Raw genomic sequence first — 23,140 nt, 5'->3', positions numbered from 1 at the left:
TCTCTCTCTCTCTCTCTCTCTCATAGATCACAGCTTGCTCCTGGCCAAGGCAGATAAGAGATTCAAACCGGTGTGTTAGGTTTATTTCTCCTCGCCTTCTCCTCCTAGGATTGACCTCAAGCAAAGCAAACATGCACGCCTGACCCTCACAGAGGTCAACATGCTCTCCGTGTCTAACTGCCAGGTTTAAAGCCACAACAGAACACCCAGCAACCAACCTCGGTTTGTGATGATAAACTGAGATCAAGTGCCTGGAAATATTGTGACGTTCTAGACGGGGACACTGGAGCAGCATGTAAACCACTCACAATGTTTAGTTTTTTTAAAGGGAATCCAACAAAACTCAATAAAAACAGTTAACGTGCTTTTTGACCATACGTTCGGTCGGTTTTGTTGGTTTCTCTTTAACTTTCCCTCTGGAAGAAGCATTGAAACTACATTTTAGCTTTCGGAGCCGTTTTGAAACTACATTTTACATTCTATGCCTGCTAAGCTGCTGATTGACTGACGAGGCTAAAACAGGCTAGCTGGTCGAGTGACTGACTAGCACGCTAAAAGCCTGAGTAATACTCAGTTGCGCGTGGGTGTCACGGACCGTAAAGTGCAGACACACGCGTGCAACTTACTTGGGCATACAAGATCGATTTATACGTAGTTAGGCGCAGGTTATCGCGCACCCTAAATAGCTTATAGGTTATAGCAGTGGCGGCAATATTGTGGCGCCACACATAGAAAACCCAGTATGTCCAAAGAGATTTATATCAATTATTTCATGCCTGGAATGCTCCTGGTGAATCATGACCATAGGACATTTGATTCAGTGTAAAAGAAAATACTTGGAAAACCGCTTAAAAGAAAAGAAAAATCTCTATCTCTATCTAGAAAAATCCCTTTGTTCCGAACCAACTATTAGGGTTTTGAACCAATTTGTTTTCAGTGATAAGTAACACACTGAACTGGATTAAGAGATTATTATTTCATTCCTGGAAGGCTCCTGGTTAATCATTTGATTCCGTGTCAAAAAAATACTTGGAAAAACTCTTTCCTTTCCAGCAAAATAATTTTGGTTCTAGAACTGGTTCCGTTCTAGATTCTTGGAACCTTTTTGCTTTCACTGAACCTCAAGACATTTTTTGGTTTCAGTACCGAACCAACTATTGGGGTTTTGAACCAATTCATTTTCAGTGGAAACACACTGAACTGGATTAAGATTAGAAGGAACCCAGATGTAAATGGGGCCTGTGGGATGCATCTGTGGGTTTTCCATCGGCGGCGCCACAAGATGGCCACCAAAATGCCTCGTCATTGGAAATACTATACAGCTCGTGGCAAGGACGCGCTGCGATTGGCCAGTGCACTTGCGCAAAGGGCACACTGTGATGAGCAGAGTAGCCACTTTGAGTGGCAGTCGAGGCAAGCGCTCTCGCCACGTGTCGAAACACGATTTACTATTCTGTGCCCACCACAGTCCGCAGTTGTTGCAGGCGAGGCACATCCACGTCGTCCATAGAAGCGGGGCGTGGTTATAAGCACAAGCTGTATAGTATTTAGTATGTCGCTGCTATGCTCTCTATATCGACTTATATCTAAGTCGAGCTAATTTCAGTGCGCGACCCACAGCTGTGTATAAACCAAAGCCTAGCTAGCTAGCTTGAGCGTAACGTGGACAACATACATGTTGCTGTTGTTAATATGCCAACATAAAGGGAGTAGTAACTGTGGGTGCATACCAGCAAAAGGTTCTACTCTAGCCGTTGGTGACGCCGATCAGTAGCGGGGCGGCATGAAGGGTCTCTTGGAGGCGTGGTGGAATGACCCTCCGCCAAACGGGGCCCCGGGGCGCTTCCCTGTGCGGGGGGGAGGGGGGGGCAGGGGCCGGTGCGGGTGGGGCTGATGGTGGTGGGGGTGATGGTGTTGTTGGTGGTGGTGGTGGGGAGGCCGGCCTCCGCCGCGCTGTTGCAGCAAAGGACTCTGGGGGATGGGCAAGGACAGGATGGGGGGGCGGGGGATGGGCAGGCGGAGCAAGGGGACGGGGGGGGCCTGAGCGGCTTGTTTGCCCCCGGGGGGGGCTGCAGCGGGAGCAGAGGCTTTCTGGGGCGATGAGGGGGGGGCTTTCTGGGGTGGCTGCGCGGAGGAAGGGGGGGCTTTCTGGGGAGGCTGCGGAGAGGAAGGGGGGGGTTTCTGGGGAGGCTGTGGGGAGGAAGGCGGGGGTTTCTGTGGGGAGGAAGGGGGGGGTTTCTGTGGGGAGGAAGGGGGGGCTTTCTGGGGTGGCTGCACGGAGGAAGGGGGGGCTTTCTGGGGCGGCTGTGGGGAGGAAGCGGGGGGCTTCTGGTGGAGAGCCGGCGAGCGGGGAGGAGGGGGGGCGGACTCGCCGCCGGAGGGTGAGGGAGAGGGAGGGGTGGGGGTGGAGGGGGAGGAGTTTGAGGAGGAGGAAGGGGGGGCGGGGGGCTCCTTGACCCGACCCAGGAGGGGCGGGTGGGCGCCGGGCGCTCCGGGGCGGTGGAGGGGAGGCGGCGCGTGATGTTGGCGCAAGGGCGGCGGCTCTTTGACCGTGCCGGGGCGGGGGTGAGGGTGAGAGGGCTGGGGGTGAGGGTGAGGGGGTTGAGGGTGAGGGTGAGGGGGTTGAGGGTGTTGGGGGTGAGGGTGAAGGTGCTGGGGATGAGGGTGAGGGGAGTGAAGGTGCTGGGGGTGAGGGTGAGGGTGCTGGGGGTGAGGGGGCTGCGGGTGGGGATGACGTTGGTGGTGGTGGTGCATGGGCAGCTTGGGCGGTTCCCCGAGCAGTGACCCCATGTGCGGAGGAGGAGGCCCCCCCTCCACCCTGCCTCCCCCCTCCCTGCCTCCCCCCTCTCTCTCTCTGCCTCCCCCCTCTCTCTCTCTGCCTCCCCCATCTCTCTCTCTGCCTCCTCCATCTCTCTCTCTGCCTCCCCCCTCCCTGCCTCCCCCCGCCCTGCCTCCTCGCCCCCCTCCCTCCATCCTCATGGGGGGAAGAGGGGGCAGCTGGCGGTCCACGGTGACCAGCACCCCGCCCACCATGACGGTGGACATGATGGGTGGGGCACCACCACCACCACCGCCACCACCACCGCCGCCGGGTGGGAAGGGGTGGTGGTGCGGGGGGTGTGGGTGGTGCGGCGGGTGGAGGGGGTGCGGGAGGGGGGGATGAGGAGGGGGATGGGCGCCCTGCTGCTGCTGGGGGGGCATCATGGGAGGGGGAGGGGGGCGGCGGATGGGCGGCGCAGCGGCAAAGAAGTGGGCGTTGCTGGGGTGGGGGAGGGGGTGCTGCTGCTGCGGCGGGGGGTGGAACTGAGGCGGCGGCGGGGGTGGCTGGGGGTGAGGAGGGTGATTATGGAGGAGGAGGTGGTGGGGGGGGGGCTGTGGGTGGTGGTGGTGGTGGGGGGGGAGAAGGTGGGGCGGGGGGAGGTGGTGCTGCTGCAGGGGGGGAGGGGTGGTGATGTCGTCGGCGGGCGAGCGGGGTGGGCGGGGCGGGGGCGGGGCGTTGTTGCGCTGCTGCTGATGGCTCTCCATGTACTCCTCCTCCTCGTACCACGTCATGCGGTCGGCCCCCGGCCCGCCCCCCGGTCCCCCCCCGCCGCCGCCCACCCCTCTGCCCCCCCCGCGGAGGGGCCGAGAGCCGCGCTGGCCCATCATCATGACGCGGTGGATGCCCTCCACGGTCTGGATGCGCTCGCCCGCGGCGGGCGACGCCGTGGCCGGCCGGTTGGAGCAGGGCGACACCAGCGTCTCGATGCGGTGGTAGCGAGCCTCCTCCTTCTCCTGCTGACCTTTGGCCTTCTGCTCGTCCCCCTTCCCCCCACCACCACCTCCCCCCTCCGTCGGCGCCGGTCTCTTGGCCTTCTTGGTGGCGGGGGGCTCTGCCTCTGCGTCCTTCGACCTAGAGGGGGCACCGTTGCTGCTGTTCTTCTTCCGGGAGGGCGACGGCGACAGGAAGTCCTGGTCCGTGGTGTTGCTGCTGCTGCTCGGGGTGATGACAGCGTCCCAGGGCTCGCTGCGGTAGGCCGTGGGCGAGACGCCGCCACCACTGCCCCCGCCGTGCGGGGGCGTGTCCATGATCTCGTCCTGGGTGGGGGTCCCGGCCGCCTCGTCCCTGACGGGGGTCCCGTCCACGGCCCCGTCGGGGGGGCTGCCGTCGCCCAGGCCCAGGCTGAAGCCCAGGTTGCCCTGCAGGACCACACGAAGATTACATGTTATGGGATTATTATTACGGGCAAACAGAGATTGCGATTAGATTATTATTACGGGCAAACGGAGATTGTGAGAGATGTCCAGAAACCGTTTCGGTATCAGAAAATCAGTCTCTTGACTTGAAGTGCTCTCGGGAGGTTCCCTCGTCAAGAAGTGCCCCTCCAGCTGAATCAAGTTCCCTTGATTTAGGGTGCTGGGTATAAAAAACTGTTTGGAAATGGACTCGCCCTCTTTGTGCAGAAACAGGAAACAGACACCATTCGTTGCCATGGTTACGATCATGGCATTGTGTTACCTGTTATATTATATATATGTTATATTGCATTGCATCGTGTATATCTTTGTGTGACATGTGGATTTCATTAATATCAACACTTAAAAGGAATTACAGCGTGACGGTCAAAAGGACATTTCATATACATCCATGGTGTTTATAAATCCTTGTGTTAAAAGGTGTTTAGTTTTTTACAATACACTGTTATGCCTTTCGGGTTGAGAAACGCACCAGCCACCTTTCAACGACTAATGAATAAAACACTGGCTGGTATTAAAAACTGTGATGCGTACTTAGATGACGTTGTGGCGTATTCCTCCACGTGGGCGGAGCATATCCAGACACTATATGATATATTCGGTCGGCTGCGAGAGGCTAATTTGACAGTTAACCTCGCGAAATGTGAATTTTGGAAGGCTACGGTTACCTATCTGGGGAAGGAGGTGGGCCAGAGTCATGTACGCACCATTGCGTCAAAAGTGCAGGCTATTAGTGAATTCCCAGTGCCACAGAGTAAGCGTGAGCTTCGCCGGTTTCTAGGGATGGCAGGTTATTAATTTTATTTATTTAATTTTGCTGAGGTGGTAGCGCCACTGACAAGTATGGTTAGCCCTAAAGTCCCGTTTAAGTGGTCCGCGTATTGTCAGGTGGCATTCGAGTCTGCTAAGGCTCTTCTCTGCAGCGCGCCTGTCCTTACAGCCCCTGATTTTTCACGGCCGTTGACGCGAGTGACAGGGGGGCGGGGGCCGTGCTGGTGCAGGAGGATGTTGAGGGCATTGATCACCCGGTTTGTTATTCCTCAAAGAAATTCATGAAACACCAAGTGAATTACAGCACTGTTGAAAAATAATTACTCGCCATGTTGTTGGCGTTGCAACATTTTGAAGTATATGTTGGGTCTAGTGCGCTGCCTGTCACTGTGTATACAGCCCGCTAACCTTTTTGTCCCAAATGCGCAATAAAAATCAACGCCTGATGCGGTGGTCCTTGTTACTACAGGACTTCCATATAGATATTCAGCACAAGAAAGGGAAGGACAATATAATGGCTGATGCCTTGTCCAGAGCTCATTAAGGAGGATGTAGAGATTAAACATTATTTTGGGGGAGAATGTTTAATTTTGGGAAGGGGGGTGTGATGATACTAAAGGTTATGCAGAGGAAGTCGGGCAGTGTTTTCTCCTGTTTATGTGTAGTCTGTGTGTGTGTGCCTGTGTGTGCAGGCTCGCGTGCGTGTGTGTCGTGGTGTGAGTGGGTGATTGTGACAGGGGGAGTACCAGGAACCGACGCAGCCTCACCGGATTGGTGCACAGAGGACGACGCCAGGTTTAAAAGGCTGTCAGAGAGCCGGCGACAGCGAACCCGTACCTTCCTGACTCCCAACCCGTCCGCTCCGCTGTTAGCTCTGTAGCCATTTGTGCATTGTGAAGCCTGAACAGACATGTAGCTAAATGTAACCTTTGCATCGCTTGATCCAGAATATGTAGCTAACCGATAACAGTCCGACTTGAACGGCCTCCTGCCAAGTTCTACTCCGCCAGGCTAGGGTGCTCAGCTAACGATAAGGGAGGGGGGCTGATCTTTTGTTTTCCGTTATATATTGTTTTCTGACAGGGAGGTTAGCGCTTGTATTTTGGTTGGGTTCATTGAGGCAAGCATTCACTTTTTCTTTCTAGTTTTGTTTTTATGTTCAGTCCTCCACCCTTGGAGATTTTGTAACTATTGCCTGAAGTGAAGAACAAATAAAAAGAAGACATCGAAAAGTCAACTGTTTGGACGGCGGTTTTCTTGGGAGCTGGGAAGGTCGGTTTTCCACACTTTATGTTGTCTCGGTTCCCCTAGGCCGAGACATCACAGTGTGGTTTATTAAATGTATAGTTTTTCACGGTGGGGTAAATAAAGAGCCCTTGTGAACATCAGTTGGAGCGTTATCTATTCTATTAGCAGTTTATTTATCATTTATTTGTGGTGGTACTTACATTTTGTAGGTCACGGTTTCCATGCGGACACAGAGCAGGACTGCACAAGGCAATCGAGTCTAGATCGGCATAGACTCGCCCTTGAGGGCTTTGTAATCCACTTCCACTCAAGGCTGCTTGGTTTCGGACGGCACTTAATATGGCGCAGCCTCGCGTGAACGCGCATATCGAGGGCAAGTGTGTAGGGCGAGTGGCGAGGAGGCGGTTTCAAAAAGAGGGTATATGGCAGGTAAATAAAATGTTAGGAAATGTGGAGTTTGCTTTCGAGTTGCCCAAACTGTAAGTGCACATTTGAGTGAGGAGTCTGCTATAAACACAACACGAGATATATAGCTAGATAGCTATAAACATCATTCCTGGTCGGTGGACTTCAAAATAAGATATTTTTTTATTTTCGTATTATAAATATTATTCTCTGGTATCGGTATCCGTTATCGGCAAACACAGAAATTGTGGGATCGGGACATCCCTAGCGATAAGCTAAATATGCGTAAAAAGGTCTAATGCGTGCCATTTAAAATGACACTTTTGTTAACACGTTGTTACCCAAGTATAGTCGTTCTACAAAAGCTCACAGCTTGAATATCTGCCATTTTTGGAGAAACCGTTTTGTGTAGAATGAAATGAGATTGTACCAAATGTACTTCACAGGGTATGGACTGTTTAAATGTGTACCGGATTTGCAGCTCAAATCTCCACGATACGACTGTCGAGCGTTTATTTTTTAAATTTAAAGGACAACTTTAGTTTTTTTCAACCAAGGTTCATGTTTTAGGTTGTTATTAGAGAAAGTAAAAGATGAGTCTTATTTTTTTTTCATTTGCTGCTTTCTTTCGTTTTAGGGATTTTAGCTCTTTTTGACAGGGGGGCGGGGGCATTCGAGCATGGGGCTAAATATGTACTTTTTTACAACATTTTAAGGTGATTTTTATTTTTATTTTTTTATTATTTACTATAGTCCTAATAAACCCCAGGAAATTACATCTGGCCACAGAAGATCACAGGATCTACTGAATGTGAGGGTAGCCTACTGGGGGATAGGCTTATACTGTGTGTATAGGCCGTCTTAGGGGTTCTGTATCAACTTACTTTCTACTTCCTACTTCCCATTATTATGTTTAGTTGTACTTTATTATTATTATTACTTTAATATTATTATCTTTATTATTATTATTACTTTAATATTATTATCTCTTATACCTGTTTAGAATGTGCTTTCCCACCGTCCCTATACTGTCCTCCTCATGTCGCCCTAGACACTACCTCTCCAGTCACAGAGATCCGTCAAATCTCATCTATCCAGCTCGTTCACCCAGTCACCACATTGTGGTGGAGGGAGGCCTATGGAACTGCCGTGCAGCTACCAAAAGAATATGCCTGAATTCATTTCAGGCCACGCCTCCCTCAAGTCTCTGCATTTCCTTGCTCTGACTGAAACCTGGATCACCCCAGATAACACTGCAACTCCCGCCGCGCTCTCTGTTTCACACAAGTTCACCCACACCCCTCGCCAAACAGGTACAGGGGGGGGTACAGGGCTACTAACATCCCCCAAATGGAATTTCCGTGTCTTAAATCTCTCTCACCTTTCTCTGTCCACATGTGAATTTCATGCTATCTCAATATCACAGCCAGTCCCCCTCATCCTCATTGTGCTTTATCGCCCTCCTGGAACTCTCGGGAACTTCCTGGAAGAACTAGACTCTCTGATCAGCTCGTTTCTGGAAGATGGAACCCCTCTGATTTTACTGGGTGACTTCAACCTTCAATATTTTGTAAAATAATACATATTTTAGCCCCTTGTTCGAATGTCCCCGCCCCCCTGTCAAAAACTGCTAAAATCCCAAAAACTAAAGAAAGCAGCAAATGAAAGAAAATTAACATTCACCTTTTAGTTTCTCTAATAACCTAAAACATGAACCTTCGTTGAAAAAAACTAAAGTTGTCCTTTAATTAGTTTTTAACCCATTTTTGGTGTTTTAACCCGAGTGGCGCGATAAGAGCTTGTAGGTCTGCTATTTTTGAAAAATCGAAGAGCGACTGACATTTTTAGAATCTGATCTCAGGTCAGAATAGGTTCATCAGACCAGTGTGTGTCCGGCGGAAACCTCGTATGAATCTGATCTCAGGTCAGAATGGGTTAAGCATTGTTATACTTTAGCCATTGAAAATTAGCAGATCTACAACCTCGTAAGCGCGACTGTCAGGATTTACAAGACATTTCGTAGAATGGAGCTCAGGTCTAAATGGGTTAATTCACGATAAACGATAACATGGATTAAAATGGTCCTGATCCGCTACCTGAAGGAAGCTGTTTATCTTGGACTCCAGGCTGGGCGAGGAGGCCACCACGGGGGGCGGGGCCGAGAGGCGGGGCCGAGGAGGGGGCGGGGACGCATCCCTGTCTCTCATCAGCCAGTCAGCCCGGGTGGGCGTCGCTCGCTTCAGGCTGTTGGCGCCCGGGAAGGCGCCGGCGCCGAACAGCTTGGCCTTGGACACGGGCAGGGTGGGCAGGATCTTCGCGGCTGTCGAGTCGGGGGAGGGGCGGGTGGGAGGGGCAGAGGAGGGGTTAGTCACGCTGTGGAGCAGAGAGGACAAACCTGGAAGTAGAGAAAGACCGTTAAGACCATATCCATTTATCCATTGTCCAAGTGTCCTTGGGCAAGACACTGAACCCCAAATTGCTCCCGATGTGCTGGTTGGTTTGGTGCCTTGCATGGCTTCCGCTGCAATCGGTGTATGAATGTGTGTGTGTGTGTGTGTGAATGGGTGAATGTAATGCACAATCTATGTAAAGCGCCTTGGATAAAGGTGCTATATAAATGCACCATTTACCATTTACCATGTTCAGGATTACATTTCAAAAGCAGGAAAAGTAGCAGATCTGCCAAGTACAAGCTCTGTATTTTCGAGCTTGTAGATCTGCTACTTTTGTGTGACACTGTAGTATGATCACGTAGTTCATTCATTTACAAAAACAACAACACAAAAGGGTAAAATATGGATAGTAGGTTTCTTCACCGACAGCATAATCATATCATAGAGCGCAGAGCGTGCGTGTGTGTGTGTGTGTGTGCGCGTGTCTCACCAGGTGTGTGCGTTTTGGACAGGGCATTGAGGATTCCTTCGCGTGAGATGTCGACTCGCGAGAGGATGCTGGCCAGGGCGGGACTGGTCGGGGAAGCTTTGGAGGCTGCCGACTGGCCAGAGGGGGTGGTGGGTGTTCCGGGGGAGGGCCGGGGGGCGGGGCTACCTGCTAGGGGGCGAAGCAGAACAAGAGGCAAGAATGAACTCAATGGGCCCAGGCCGTAGCGTAACGGTCTGGGCACCGGACTGGTAATCCAGTCGCAGTGTGCCGCGGGTTCGACTCCCGGACCCGACACGGCCTTTACTGCATGTCATCCCCCCATCTCTCTCCCGTTTCCTGTCAGCCTACTGTCTGTCCCTTCAAAAATCAATAAAAGGCGTAAGCCGCAAAAAAAAATATATATAAAAAAAAAAAAAAAGAATGAACTCAATGGTAGATGATCAAACTTTGATCCTTGAAGCCGTTGGTCCTAGGATGGAAACCTCCCCGTGAACTCCAAGTTTCACAATGGATCCTTCTCCATTTCTCTTTGGAACGCTCTATAGCTCGAACCACTGGGGCAAACGAAAACATACTCGACATCTTATCCAAAGCCCTGGAGATACTTAACCCATTCTGACCGGGCACCCATTTTGGTGTCGGCATCATGTCGTGCTTTAGCTATTTAAAAATAGCAGATCTACAAGCTCATATCGCGCCACCGAGTGGCGCGATACAAGCTTGTAGGTCTGCTATTTTTGAAAAATCGAAGAACGACTGACATTTTTAGAATCTGATCTCAGGTCAGAATGGGTTAATCAGACCAGTGTGTGTCCAGTGGAAACCTCGTATGAATCTGATCTCAGGTCAGAATGGGTTGACACTCTTATTGACACCTAGTGATTCATTCAAGACACTGCACGCTAGGGCTTTCACTTCTAGTGATTTCTACTACCAGTCGACTAGTTGTTTAACTAGGCCTACCTATTATGTATTATGTATTTGAAATAATAGTTAATAGTATTTAAAAAAGGTGTGCATACAAAAAAAACATACAAAAAACGGTGTGCATTGGTGGTATAACTATAATCTAGCTGTCTTGAGGCCTACAAAAACTTTTTTTTCCCCTTTTCAACTAGTCAACTAGTACCAACAAGATCGATTAGTGGATTTACGAGTCGACAAGTTGTATAGTCGACTAGTTGCTTAAAGACAACATACTTTCAGGTGGGGATCCGCAGCCAAATACAGATAATTCCGGGGGTCCTTGACATGGAAAAAGGTTGTGCATTACTGGTTTTTCAGAATTTTATTTTAGAAATCGGCCTCAGGTCTAAATACACCCATTTAGACCTGAAGACGATTATACAAGTGCCTTCTATGTTTCTATGTCAGTCGTTCTCAAACATTTTCATGTCAAGGACCCCCAAAATTGTATGTAATTGGCAGCCGACTCCCATCTGAAAATATGTTGTTTCAGGGACCTCCCAGAAGCAAAGATTTGAGTTAAAAAAACGTTCGCTCTGAACGAATATATATTCAAAGATTTGCGACACATTTTCACGATTTTTTCAAAAATAGCAGACCTACAAGCTCATAGCGCGGCACTCGGTGCCGCGCTATGAGCTTGTAGATCTGCTATTTTTCAATAGCTAAAGTATAACATAATGCTTAACCCATTCTGAACGGGAACCCATTTTGGTGTTACCATCATGTTATGCTTTAGCTATTGAAATATAGCAGATCTACAAGCTCATAGCGCGCCACCGAGTGGCGCGCTACGAGCTTGTAGGTCTGCTATTTTTGAAAAATCGAAGAACGACTGACATTTTTTTTAGAATCTGATCTCAGGTCAGAATGGGTTAATCAGACCAGTGTGTGTCCAGTGGAAACCTCGTATGAATCTGATCTCGGGTCAGAACTGACCTGCTGTGTTCTTCATGGCCGAGGTGATGGAGCTCAGGATGGAGCTGATCTTGCCCAGGTCCACGTTGGCCAGGTTGACTCCGCCCAGAGAGGCGGCGCTCAGGCTGGAGGGGGAGGGGCTAGGGGAGGCGAGCGGGGGGGTGGAGGTGGAGGAGGCTTTAGGGAGGAGCCGGGTGGGCGTGACTGGAAGCGTCAGCTTGGAGGACACGCCTCCTCCTGCCGCCAACAGTAGCTTTGTTATTGAGGATGAGGATGATGATGAAGATGCGGGGGTCGTCTTGGAAACGGCGGCGGCCATCTTGTCCTTTTTGACCTCCGCTGTTGGGAAGAGGACACGTTTGAACACGATGACGTTAATAATTAAAATATAAAATCACATCTGTGTGAAGTAGGGCATTCACTTCTAGTCATTTTTACTAGTTGACTAGTTCCCTAGTTCTAGTCGACTAGTTGTTTAACTACCCATTATGTAAAAAGAAAAATAAATACATTACATTAAAAAAACTGTGTACATTGGTGACTATAACTATAATCTACCTGATCTTGAGGCCTACAAAATCGGGGGAAAAAACTAACTAAATAAATCTTAACAAGGTCGACTAGTGGATTTACTAGTCAACTAGTTGAATAGTCGACTAGTTGCTTAATGACCTAGTGTGAAGTGAGGGGCGCGAATATATTAAAGGTTTTATGACATTCATTTTAATTTATTTTTCTTTTTCTTTTAGGTTTTATGACCTCAATTACACCCAAAAAACCTGAACTTTGAACATTCAGTGGATTTTCTGTGGTCTGAAGTTTTCTTTGGGGTATTTTGGGCCTTTTGAGCTACAATGAAAACAGGCAACACAGTGAAACAGTGACATCTGCTGGCAAATCCCATTGACATAATATTTGCAGTAAGTGATGTCACTTACTGCCGGCAAATCAGAGCACCTGTTTGAGCCAGAAAACCCCAGATCACAGAAAATCTACTGAATGTTAAAAGTTCATGTTTTTTGGGTGCAATTGATATTAGAAAACCTAAAAAAAACAAGAACAATTCGAAAACCTTTTCTTTAATGTCACAATCCCTTTAAAGTGATGTAAAACAAACGCTGACAAAACGAACATTGAATTATCTTCATCGTTAAGGGCATTTAATGTTTGCGTTAGGGACAAGATGACGTAAATCGTCCCTTCAAAGTCAATAGTGTTTTTAAAACAAACATTGAACCTGTATATAGGAGGGACTAGCCCCCCTCAAAAACATACTGATATATTAAAATATTAAAACACTCCAACATTAAGGACCACCACCGTGTGTGTGTGCGTGCGTGCGCGTCACTCACCTGGAAGGCTGACGTGGTCTGCGTCCTCATCAGACATCGTGTCCATCATGTCCTCTCGGCCGTCGGAGGACACGGAGGCCAGGAGGACGTCCCCCTCGTCCATGGCCTTGCCGTCCAGCTCGGGGTCCAGCTGGACGTCCAGCGCCGTGGCCGCCCCCCCCAGGCCCAGGTAGGGCGAGTCGGAGCCTGTCGGGGACGGGGCGTCCTCCGAGGGCGAGGGGATGGGCGAGTCCTCGGGCCCCGGGAGGGAGTCCTTCAGGATGTCCAGCTTACGCTTCAGACTCGCCACGCGGTTAGCGAAGGTGTTGTAGGCCTGGGAGAGAGAGAGAGAGAGAGAGAGATTACAAGGTCTGAGGTTGTGCATGCCTTTGGTATCAAGAAAAAACATGTTCCCATGTGCATCTACATCACCTCCATACTTTATAGCAGCGGTCCACAAACATTTTTGGCCGTGCGCCTCCCGTTACCTCCTGACCTAGCTGAGACACCCCACAACGCTCAGTCTGGTTACCTCCTGACCTAGCTGAGACACCCCACAACGCTCAGTCTGGTTACCTCCTGACCTAGCTGAGACACCCCACAACGCTCAGTCTGGTTACCTCCTGACCTAGCTGAGACACCCCACAACGCTCAGTCTGGTTACCTCCTGACCTAGCTGAGACACCCCACAACGCTCAGTCTGGTTACCTCCTGACCTAGCTGAGACACCCCACAACGCTCAGTCTGGTTAACTCCTGACCTAGCTGAGACACCCCACAACGCTCAGTCTGGTTACCTCCTGACCTAGCTGAGACACCCCACAACGCTCAGTCTGGTTACCTCCTGACCTAGCTGAGACACCCCACAACGCTCAGTCTGGTTACCTCCTGACCTAGCTGAGACACCCCACAACACTCAGTCCCGTTACCTCCTGACCTAGCTGAGACACCCCACAACGCTCAGTCCCGTTACCTCCTGACCTAGCTGAGACACCCCACAACGCTCAGTCTCGTTACCTCCTGACCTAGCTGAGACACCCCACAACGCTCAGTCCCTTTACCTCCTGACCTAGCTAAGACACCCCACAACGCTCAGTCTGGTTACCTCCTGACCTAGCTGAGGCACCCCACAACGCTCAGTCTGGTTACCTCCTGACCTAGCTGAGACACCCCACAACGCTCAGTCTCGTTACCTCCTGAACTAGCTGAGGCACCCCACAGCGCTCAGTCCCGTTACCTCCTGACCTAGCTGAGGCACCCCACAACGCTCAGTCCCGTTACCTCCTGACCTAGCTGAGGCACCCCACAACGCTCAGTCTCGTTACCTCCTGACCTAGCTGAGACACCCCACAACGCTCAGTCTCGTTACCTCCTGACCTAGCTGAGACACCCCACAACGCTCAGTCTCGTTACCTCCTGACCTAGCTGAGACACCCCACAACGCTCAGTCTGGTTACCTCCTGACCTAGCTGAGGAACCCCACAACGCTCAGTCTGTTACCTCCTGACCTAGCTGAGGCACCCCACAACGCTCAGTCTGGTTACCTCCTGACCTAGCTGAGACACCCCACAACGCTCAGTCTGGTTACCTCCTGACCTAGCTGAGGCACCCCACAGCGCTCAGTCTCGTTACCTCCTGACCTAGCTGAGACACCCCACAACGCTCAGTCTCGTTACCTCCTGACCTAGCTGAGACACCCCACAACGCTCAGTCTCGTTACCTCCTGACCTAGCTGAGGCACCCCACAACGCTCAGTCTGGTTACCTCCTGACCTAGCTGAGGCACCCCACAACGCTCAGTCTCGTTACCTCCTGACCTAGCTGGGGCACCCCACAACGCTCAGTCTCGTTACCTCCTGACCTAGCTGAGACACCCCACAACGCTCAGTCTGTTACCTCCTGACCTAGCTGAGACACCCCACAACGCTCAGTCCCGTTACCTCCTGACCTAGCTGAGGCACCCCACAACGCTCAGTCTGGTTACCTCCTGACCTAGCTGAGGCACCCCACAACGCTCAGTCTGGTTACCTCCTGACCTAGCTGAGACACCCCACAACGCTCAGTCCCGTTACCTCCTGACCTAGCTGAGGCACCCCACAACGCTCAGTCTGGTTACCTCCTGACCTAGCTGAGGCACCCCACAACGCTCAGTCTCGTTACCTCCTGACCTAGCTGAGACACCCCACAACGCTCAGTCTGGTTACCTCCTGACCTAGCTGAGGCACCCCACAACGCTCAGTCCCGTTACCTCCTGACCTAGCTGAAGCACCCCACAACACTCAGTCTGGTTACCTCCTGACCTAGCTGAGGCACCCCACAACGCTCAGTCTGGTTACCTCCTGACCTAGCTGAGGCACCCCATAACGCTCAGTCTGGTTACCTCCTGACCTAGCTGAGGCACCCCACAGCGCTCAGTCTGTTACCTCCTGACCTAGCTGAGACACCCCACAACGCTCAGTCTCGTTACCTCCTGACCTAGCTGAGACACCCCACAACGCTCAGTCTCGTTACCTCCTGACCTAGCTGAGGCACCCCACAACGCTCAGTCTGGTTACCTCCTGACCTAGCTGAGACACCCCACAACGCTCAGTCTCGTTACCTCCTGACCTAGCTGGGGCACCCCACAACGCTCAGTCTCGTTACCTCCTGACCTAGCTGAGGCACCCCACAACGCTCAGTCTCGTTACCTCCTGACCTAGCTGAGGCACCCCACAACGCTCAGTCTGGTTACCTCCTGACCTAGCTGAGGCACCCCACAACGCTCAGTCTGGTTACCTCCTGACCTAGCTGAGACACCCCACAACACTCAGTCTCGTTACCTCCTGACCTAGCTGAGGCACCCCACAACGCTCAGTCTGGTTACCTCCTGACCTAGCTGAGACACCCCACAACGCTCAGTCTGGTTACCTCCTGACCTAGCTGAGACACCCCACAACACTCAGTCTCGTTACCTCCTGACCTAGCTGAGGCACCCCACAACGCTCAGTCTGGTTACCTCCTGACCTAGCTGAGACACCCCACAACGCTCAGTCTGGTTACCTCCTGACCTAGCTGAGACACCCCACAACGCTCAGTCTGGTTACCTCCTGACCTAGCTGAGACACCCCACAACGCTCAGTCTGGTTACCTCCTGACCTAGCTGAGGCACCCCACAACGCTCAGTCTGGTTACCTCCTGACCTAGCTGAGGCACCCCACAACGCTCAGTCTGGTTACCTCCTGACCTAGCTGAGACACCCCACAACGCTCAGTCTGGTTACCTCCTGACCTAGCTGAGACACCCCACAACACTCAGTCTCGTTACCTCCTGACCTAGCTGAGGCACGCCACAACGCTCAGTCTGGTTACCTCCTGACCTAGCTGAGACACCCCACAACGCTCAGTCCCGTTACCTCCTGACCTAGCTGAGGCACGCCACAACGCTCAGTCTGGTTACCTCCTGACCTAGCTGAGACACCCCACAACGCTCAGTCCCATTACCTCCTGACCTAGCTGAGGCACCCCACAACGCTCAGTCTGGTTACCTCCTGACCTAGCTGAGACACCCCACAACGCTCAGTCCCGTTACCTCCTGACCTAGCTGAGGCACGCCACAACGCTCAGTCTGGTTACCTCCTGACCTAGCTGAGACACCCCACAACGCTCAGTCTCGTTACCTCCTGACCTAGCTGAGGCACCCCACAACGCTCAGTCTGGTTACCTCCTGACCTAGCTGAGACACCCCACAACGCTCAGTCCCATTACCTCCTGACCTAGCTGAGGCACCCCACAACGCTCAGTCTGGTTACCTCCTGACCTAGCTGAGACACCCCACAACGCTCAGTCCCGTTACCTCCTGACCTAGCTGAGGCACGCCACAACGCTCAGTCTGGTTACCTCCTGACCTAGCTGAGGCACCCCACAACGCTCAGTCCCATTACCTCCTGACCTAGCTGAGGCACCCCACAACGCTCAGTCCCGTTACCTCCTGACCTAGCTGAGACACCCCATAACACTCAGTCCCGTTACCTCCTGACCTAGCTGAGGCACCCCACAACGCTCAGTCCCGTTACCTCCTGACCTAGCTGAAGCACCCCACAACACTCAGTCTGGTTACCTCCTGACCTAGCTGAAGCACCCCACAACACTCAGTCTGGTTACCTCCTGACCTAGCTGAGGCACCCCACAGCGCTCAGTCTCTGTTACCTCCTGACCTAGCTGAGGCACCCCACAACGCTCAGTCTCGTTACCTCCTGACCTAGCTGAGACACCCCACAACGCTCAGTCTGGTTACCTCCTGACCTAGCTGAGGCACCCCATAACGCTCAGTCTCGTTACCTCCTGACCTAGCTGAGACACCCCACAACGCTCAGTCTGGTTACCTCCTGACCTAGCTGAGGCACCCCACAACGCTCAGTCTGGTTACCTCCTGACCTAGCTGAGACACCCCACAACGCTCAGTCTGGTTACCTCCTGACCTAGCTGAGGCACCCCACAGCGCTCAGTCTCGTTACATCCTGACCTAGCTGAGGCACCCCACAGCGCTCAGTCCCGTTACCTCCTGACCTAGCTGAGACACCCCACAACGCTCAGTCTGGTTACCTCCTGACCTAGCTGAGGCACCCCACAACGCTCAGTCTGTTACCTCCTGACCTAGCTGAGGCACCCCACAACGCTCAGTCTGGTTACCTCCTGAACTAGCTGAGGCACCCCACAACGCTCAGTCTGGTTACCTCCTGACCTAGCTGAGACACCCCACAACGCTCAGTCTGGTTACCTCCTGACCTAGCTGAGACACCCCACAACGCTCAGTCTCTGTTACCTCCTGACCTAGCTGAGGCACCCCACAACGCTCAGTCTCGTTGTATTTGACAGAAAAGGATACATTGTTTAATATGATTATGGACGTGCTTGGTTTCTTAATAAATAAATACAAGGAACACTATAACAAATAACACTCTAGGAAATGCCCAGGTTAAAAAACTTTAATGTAAAAACGTCCCATACTGTTGGGCCGTTCATAATACAATTCAGGTATGAAGCTGCTGGCTGTATACAATTGGCCCCAGGGCTGCATTTGGCCCGCGGGCCGACACAGCTGCCTTAAACTGATGACATCAGGGATCTCCATACATGGGCATAAAGGGAAAAGGACTGACAGATACTGCGGAGATCTCCATAATGGGCATATCAGCATGCCCATATCCGAGCATAATACTGATGACAGGGATCTCCATATATGGCTAGGACAGCACTTTGAGAACCAATGCTTTAGAGATGACATGTTCGCCGCTCACCATAGGAGGAGGCCCATGTGGTCACACTCACAACAGAGTTTGTGGAGACAATAGCAGGACAGGACGTAACATACAGGGAAACAGTGTTAATTTCTCTAAATATTAACACTATGACGTAGAATGTTTGTCGACTACCTTTTTTCACTGATGGAAACTAAATACAAACTAAGCTATGATTACTAAAACTAAGACTAAATATAATGATGATTTTCGTCAACAAATAAAAACTAGACCAAAATGTTAGGGAGGGACTAGCCTGACCTAAGCAGAGACATTTCTGGCCTAGATGGGAGGGTCGCGTCTCAGAAAAGCGCGCACCCTGATTGGATCTCATCGATCTGTCCGTCACCCCCGGCCCCTCCTCTCCCCCCTAGTGCAGCGCTACGTCACATCATTTAGAGCGACACTTACGCGGAAGGGTTGACTCCCACTTTTAGACTGGTTCAGCCCACGGCTTTTTCCAGGCTTTCATCTTTCGCGCAGACGAAATGAAAGCCTGGGTATCGAGGCTAGGGAGGGACTAGTGGACAAGACATCCAGGAGAAGTAAAAAGACACGTCATTTTATGTTTGGTTGTGCTCGGGTGTTGTGCTCTCAAAATAACAGATCTACAAGCTCACAACACATAGTGCTCTGACACGTTGAGGATGTTGTAGATCGGCAATTTTCAGCATGCAACCAAGTGTAAAATCAGACCTGCTAAAATACATTTGTCGACAAAATAAACTATAGATTTGGTCGACAAAGCATTATATCCCCATAAGGGTTTCACTCATATGGATATGAAGAATCAACTGACTGAGAGAAAACACTAATGTTACTGCTGAGTTACATTTTCTCTAGAAACTGTATCAAATATGATTGACCGTCTGTCTTAAAACGATACAGAGATCCGCGACAATATTGCCAAGACGTTTAATTTTGGACCAGAATTAGCCCATCGCTAAATCCCACCCGAAAAAGAATTGTCCAATGCCCCCTAAGGTCTTCCACCTAAAAAATACGGGGAAGAAGCTTTTTGCTTCTACGGGCCGTCGGCATGGAACAAGCTCCCACTGTACCTTCGTCAGGCAGCCTCTGTAGACATTTTTAAAGCTCAGCTCAAGACCCACTTCTACAACATTGCCTTTAATTGATCTTTTATTTTTCATGTCCTCACTGTACTGCATTACTGCTTGTTTTTTAATGTCATTGCCTTGCTTTTCTTTAATTCTCCATTGTTCTGTAAAGCACTTTGAGCTGCATTTCATGTCATGAAAGGTGCTATACAAATAAAGTTTTATTATTATTATTATTAATGCCAATCCAAATAGTTTAGAAACTGTTGCTATGCAGGTCAAGCTTTCGCTTTTTTAGATGACTAAAACTAAATTAGACTTGGAGGGCTGGGGACTGCTACACAATTTACAATTTAGGCATTTAGCAGACGCTCATAATCCAGAGCGACTTACATTAAGCAAGAACAAAAAAGCATGGGAATACATCACATAAAAACATTTATCATGAAACATGCGTAAGCTAAGAAAGTAACAGTGGAATATCTATATAATGAAACTATACATATAAACTATACATATATACTACTATGCTATACATATGTACTATGACGTGCTATGACTACATACAATGCAATTATAGACAGTGCTGTCTACATAACATGCTATAAGTCTGTATCAAATGCTATCTAAGTCTACAGAAATGCTATCTAAGGGGGTAGGGTAAGTGCTATGGGCCATGATGGAGTCTGAAAAGGTGGGTTTTCAGACTACGGCGGAAGATTGGGAGTGATGCTGCAGTTCTGACTGCAATGGGAAGTGCATTCCACAGTTTTGGAGCCAGAAGGGAGAAGAGTTTGGGACGTGTGGAGCGTTGTCCCGGCGTTTTTAGTGAGGGTACTTCCAGCTTCCCTGCGTTGGCTGATCGGAGTGAGCGGGAGGGTTTGTAGGGTTCGATCATACTTGCAAGATATGGGGGAGCCATACCTTTGGTTGCTTTGAATGCCAGCATCAGAGTTTTGTATTCTGTGCGGGCAGCGACCGGGAGCCAGTGGAGGGAGCCGAGCAGGGGGGAGACTACACTATGTGCAGGTATAGATTCATCTCTGGGCAACCAGTACAGTAGAACAAAGTGTTTTATGTCAAGGACCTCCAAAATGACACATAATAGACCCCCATTTGAAAACATATGCCAGGGACACCCACAAGAGAAGATCTGTATGGCTATAGCAGTGATTCTGAATCTGAACCGATTCAATCTCAAGGATCCCCAGCATTTGCATAATGCATTAGGCCAAGTGCGGACCCCCACTTGATACCATTTGTATCTCTTGAGAACCCCCAACCCAATCTACACTGTAGTATCATCAGTGATGACAAAGTTCCATTTGTACACTCTCACGAGTTACTGACACATAAGGGTCAGACTTTGGTTTGGGGGAGTGGGGACCCCTGGAGCCTCTCAAGGCCGGGGGGGGGGCCCCACTTTGAGAACCACTGCAGTACATATACATTAGTCAGTGTTACTGGTGTCTCCCACAGGATTCACAAAGTCAGCCCACACCCCTGTTTGACCATCGCAAGATCAGTCTAAACAGATCAACATCACAAAGCATTAAAGACGATGCCTCTTACCATGAGGATGTTTGATGATGTATGTATTGGCCCACAGGATCTCACATGACCGTAACCACAGTAACAACAATATTTAATATTTAAATATGACCCTACAGCAACAATAAACACAACAGGGAAGTACAAGAAGGCCCCATTAACCCATTTTGACCTGAGATCAGATTCTAAAAATGTCTACATCCTGACAGTTTTCTGAAAAAGCTATGTTTCTAAATGTCAGTCGTTCGATTTTTCTAAAATAGCAAAATTATAACATAATGCTAACACCAAAAGGGGTTCCCGCCCAAAATGGGTTAATATTAGACCTTACAGCCAGAGTCCCAGAAAACCAGAAGACGTCTTTGATATAGTGAAACTTAAAAAAAAAAGTATGATAGGACTGATAAAACTCTGATCCACAAAAGTGGAGACAAATTTGACTCCATTACCGTGTCAAATGATCATCAACCACAGAACTCTACATTTCCTCACTGAAAACAATGTCCTGAGCAAACCACAAATGTGCTACCTATCAAAATGCCTATAACAGACGCGAATCATTTTAGTACCTTGGCCGGTAGTCCGAGTCTGGCAGTGTGCCGCTGTTTTTTTTCTTCCCTTTTGGTTGTCAATAAAGTACTATAGACGAATAACAGTTTAAGTCCACATTTAATTCTGACCCCTCCACGAAAAGGTCTACTTGTCCTGACCCCTTATCCATCATTTATACATTATGAATAATTAGTGTGGACTTAAACTGTTATTCGTCTATAGTACTTTATTGACAACCAAAAGGGAAGAAAAAAAACAGCGGCACACTGCCAGACTCGGACTACCGGCCAAGGTGCCTGGACCGCTGAGCCACGGCCCAGGCCAAGGTGCCTGGACCACTGAGCCACGGCCCAGGCCCCAAGGTGCCTGGACCGCTGAGCCACGGCCCAGGCCAAGGTGCCTGGACCGCTGAGCCACGGCCCAGGCCCCAAGGTGCCTGGACCGCTGAGCCATGGCCCAGACCAAGGTGCCTGAACCGCTGAGCCACGGCACAGGCCGAGGTGCCTGGACCGCTGAGCCACGGCCCAGGCCAAGGTGCCTGGACCGCTGAGCCACGGCCCAGGCCGAGGTGCCTGGACCGCTGAGCCACGGCCCAGGCCAAGGTGCCTGGACCGCTGAGCCACGGCCCAGGCCGAGGTGCCTGGACCGCTGAGCCACGGCCCAGGCCAAGGTGCCTGGACCGCTGAGCCACGGCCCAGGCCAAGCTCTGATGATCTCTGATCCCCACTTTGCAGACTCCTAGACTACCAATATCCTATGACCATATATGGGGACTGCTATGACCACATAAGGGACCGAGCGACTTCAAACTCAACGTGCACATCGGCAAGGACTGGAGGGAGTGCGATGCCCGTCTCCAAGTCGTTCGGGTGTTAAGCGGGTTACCCAGAACCACCGATCCAACCAATGTGTCATATATGGCCATGCCAGATATACAGGGTATATGGGCACATACTAATGACATCAGGTATCTCCATATAAAAAAGAGACACCGACAGACAGACGTGTACTCTGACAAAGCCCCCGAAACTATGACTCAGACATATCGCTTGGACCGGCGGTGCTATGTAGGTGTGAGGGCCGCAAAGCAGCCTGAATCTCTAGTTTTTTTTTCAAAACTAGCAGAAGCACAAGCTGACAACACATCACGATGTGGCGTGCTGAAGCTGGTAGATCTAATATTTTTTTAAGAACTCTTCTCATAATGACCAGAATTAGGGACGCCAGAAGTAATTCAACAACACATTAACCCATTCTGACCGGGCACCCATTTTGGTGTCAGCATCATGTTATGCTTTAGCTATTTTTGAAAAATTGAAGAGCGACTGACATTTTTAGAATCTGATCTCAGGTCAGAATGGGTTAAACATGACGCGTCAAGAGTAACAACAAACAAAGCAATAATAGGCTCTATGCACAGCAGCCATATCGGAAAGAAATTGGGCCTCTTCTTGGTTATGTCACCAGACCTTTAATAGTTGTACTCACATTGGCCACGATCTTCACCTCCTTGTACTGCGCCTCATAGAAGATGTCTGCATTTCCCAGAGCTTCCAGCAGGGGGGGTCCTGTCGTAAACTCAGTCTCCAGGAAGCTCACCAACTCCTGCAGTTTCACACCTCCCTCCTCAAAGTCCTTGGCAAACTTGTTCCCTCCGGCCTTGTCTGGATGGACACGGACACACACACACACGCACTTTAACAATTTATTTATGTTCACATAAAGGAGAAACATACAGGGACACAAATATACCGGTAGGTGCAGTAATGATAATAATAATAAACCTTTTATTTATATAGCACCTTTTTGAACAGTGTTCCAAAGTGCTTAACAACATAATTAAAACAAAGTAATCACAACAATACAACAATTACAACCAAAAATATAACAACATTGTCGGGGGGAATAAAGGCCTCTCTGTAGAAGTGTGTCTTAAGTTTTGTTTTAA

The 23,140-nt window shown here is 50.2% G+C and overlaps 1 protein-coding gene across 1 annotated transcript in view; it reads right to left on the bottom strand.

The window, feature by feature from the left end:
- Window positions 1-23,140, bottom strand: part of rprd2b (regulation of nuclear pre-mRNA domain containing 2b) — a 43,495-nt gene continuing 20,355 nt past the window's right edge. The window contains exons 7-14 of the mRNA XM_083761990.1: window positions 22,681-22,856; window positions 12,780-13,092; window positions 11,449-11,766; window positions 9,544-9,708; window positions 8,757-9,055; window positions 3,406-4,179; window positions 2,917-3,324; window positions 1-2,580 (exon numbers count right to left, since the gene is read on the bottom strand). Of these exons, the coding sequence (XP_083618116.1) occupies window positions 1,768-2,580; window positions 2,917-3,324; window positions 3,406-4,179; window positions 8,757-9,055; window positions 9,544-9,708; window positions 11,449-11,766; window positions 12,780-13,092; window positions 22,681-22,856 (3,266 nt within the window). The 3' untranslated portion in view covers window positions 1-1,767. The remainder of the gene's footprint in view (window positions 2,581-2,916; window positions 3,325-3,405; window positions 4,180-8,756; window positions 9,056-9,543; window positions 9,709-11,448; window positions 11,767-12,779; window positions 13,093-22,680; window positions 22,857-23,140) is intronic.

This window comes from Protomyctophum parallelum, assembly GCF_964188405.1.
Source record: "Protomyctophum parallelum genome assembly, chromosome: 3".
Classification (NCBI taxonomy): domain Eukaryota; kingdom Metazoa; phylum Chordata; class Actinopteri; order Myctophiformes; family Myctophidae; genus Protomyctophum; species Protomyctophum parallelum.
Note: the sequence above shows the minus strand (reverse complement) of the source record. Positions and strands in the feature narration are given on the sequence as shown.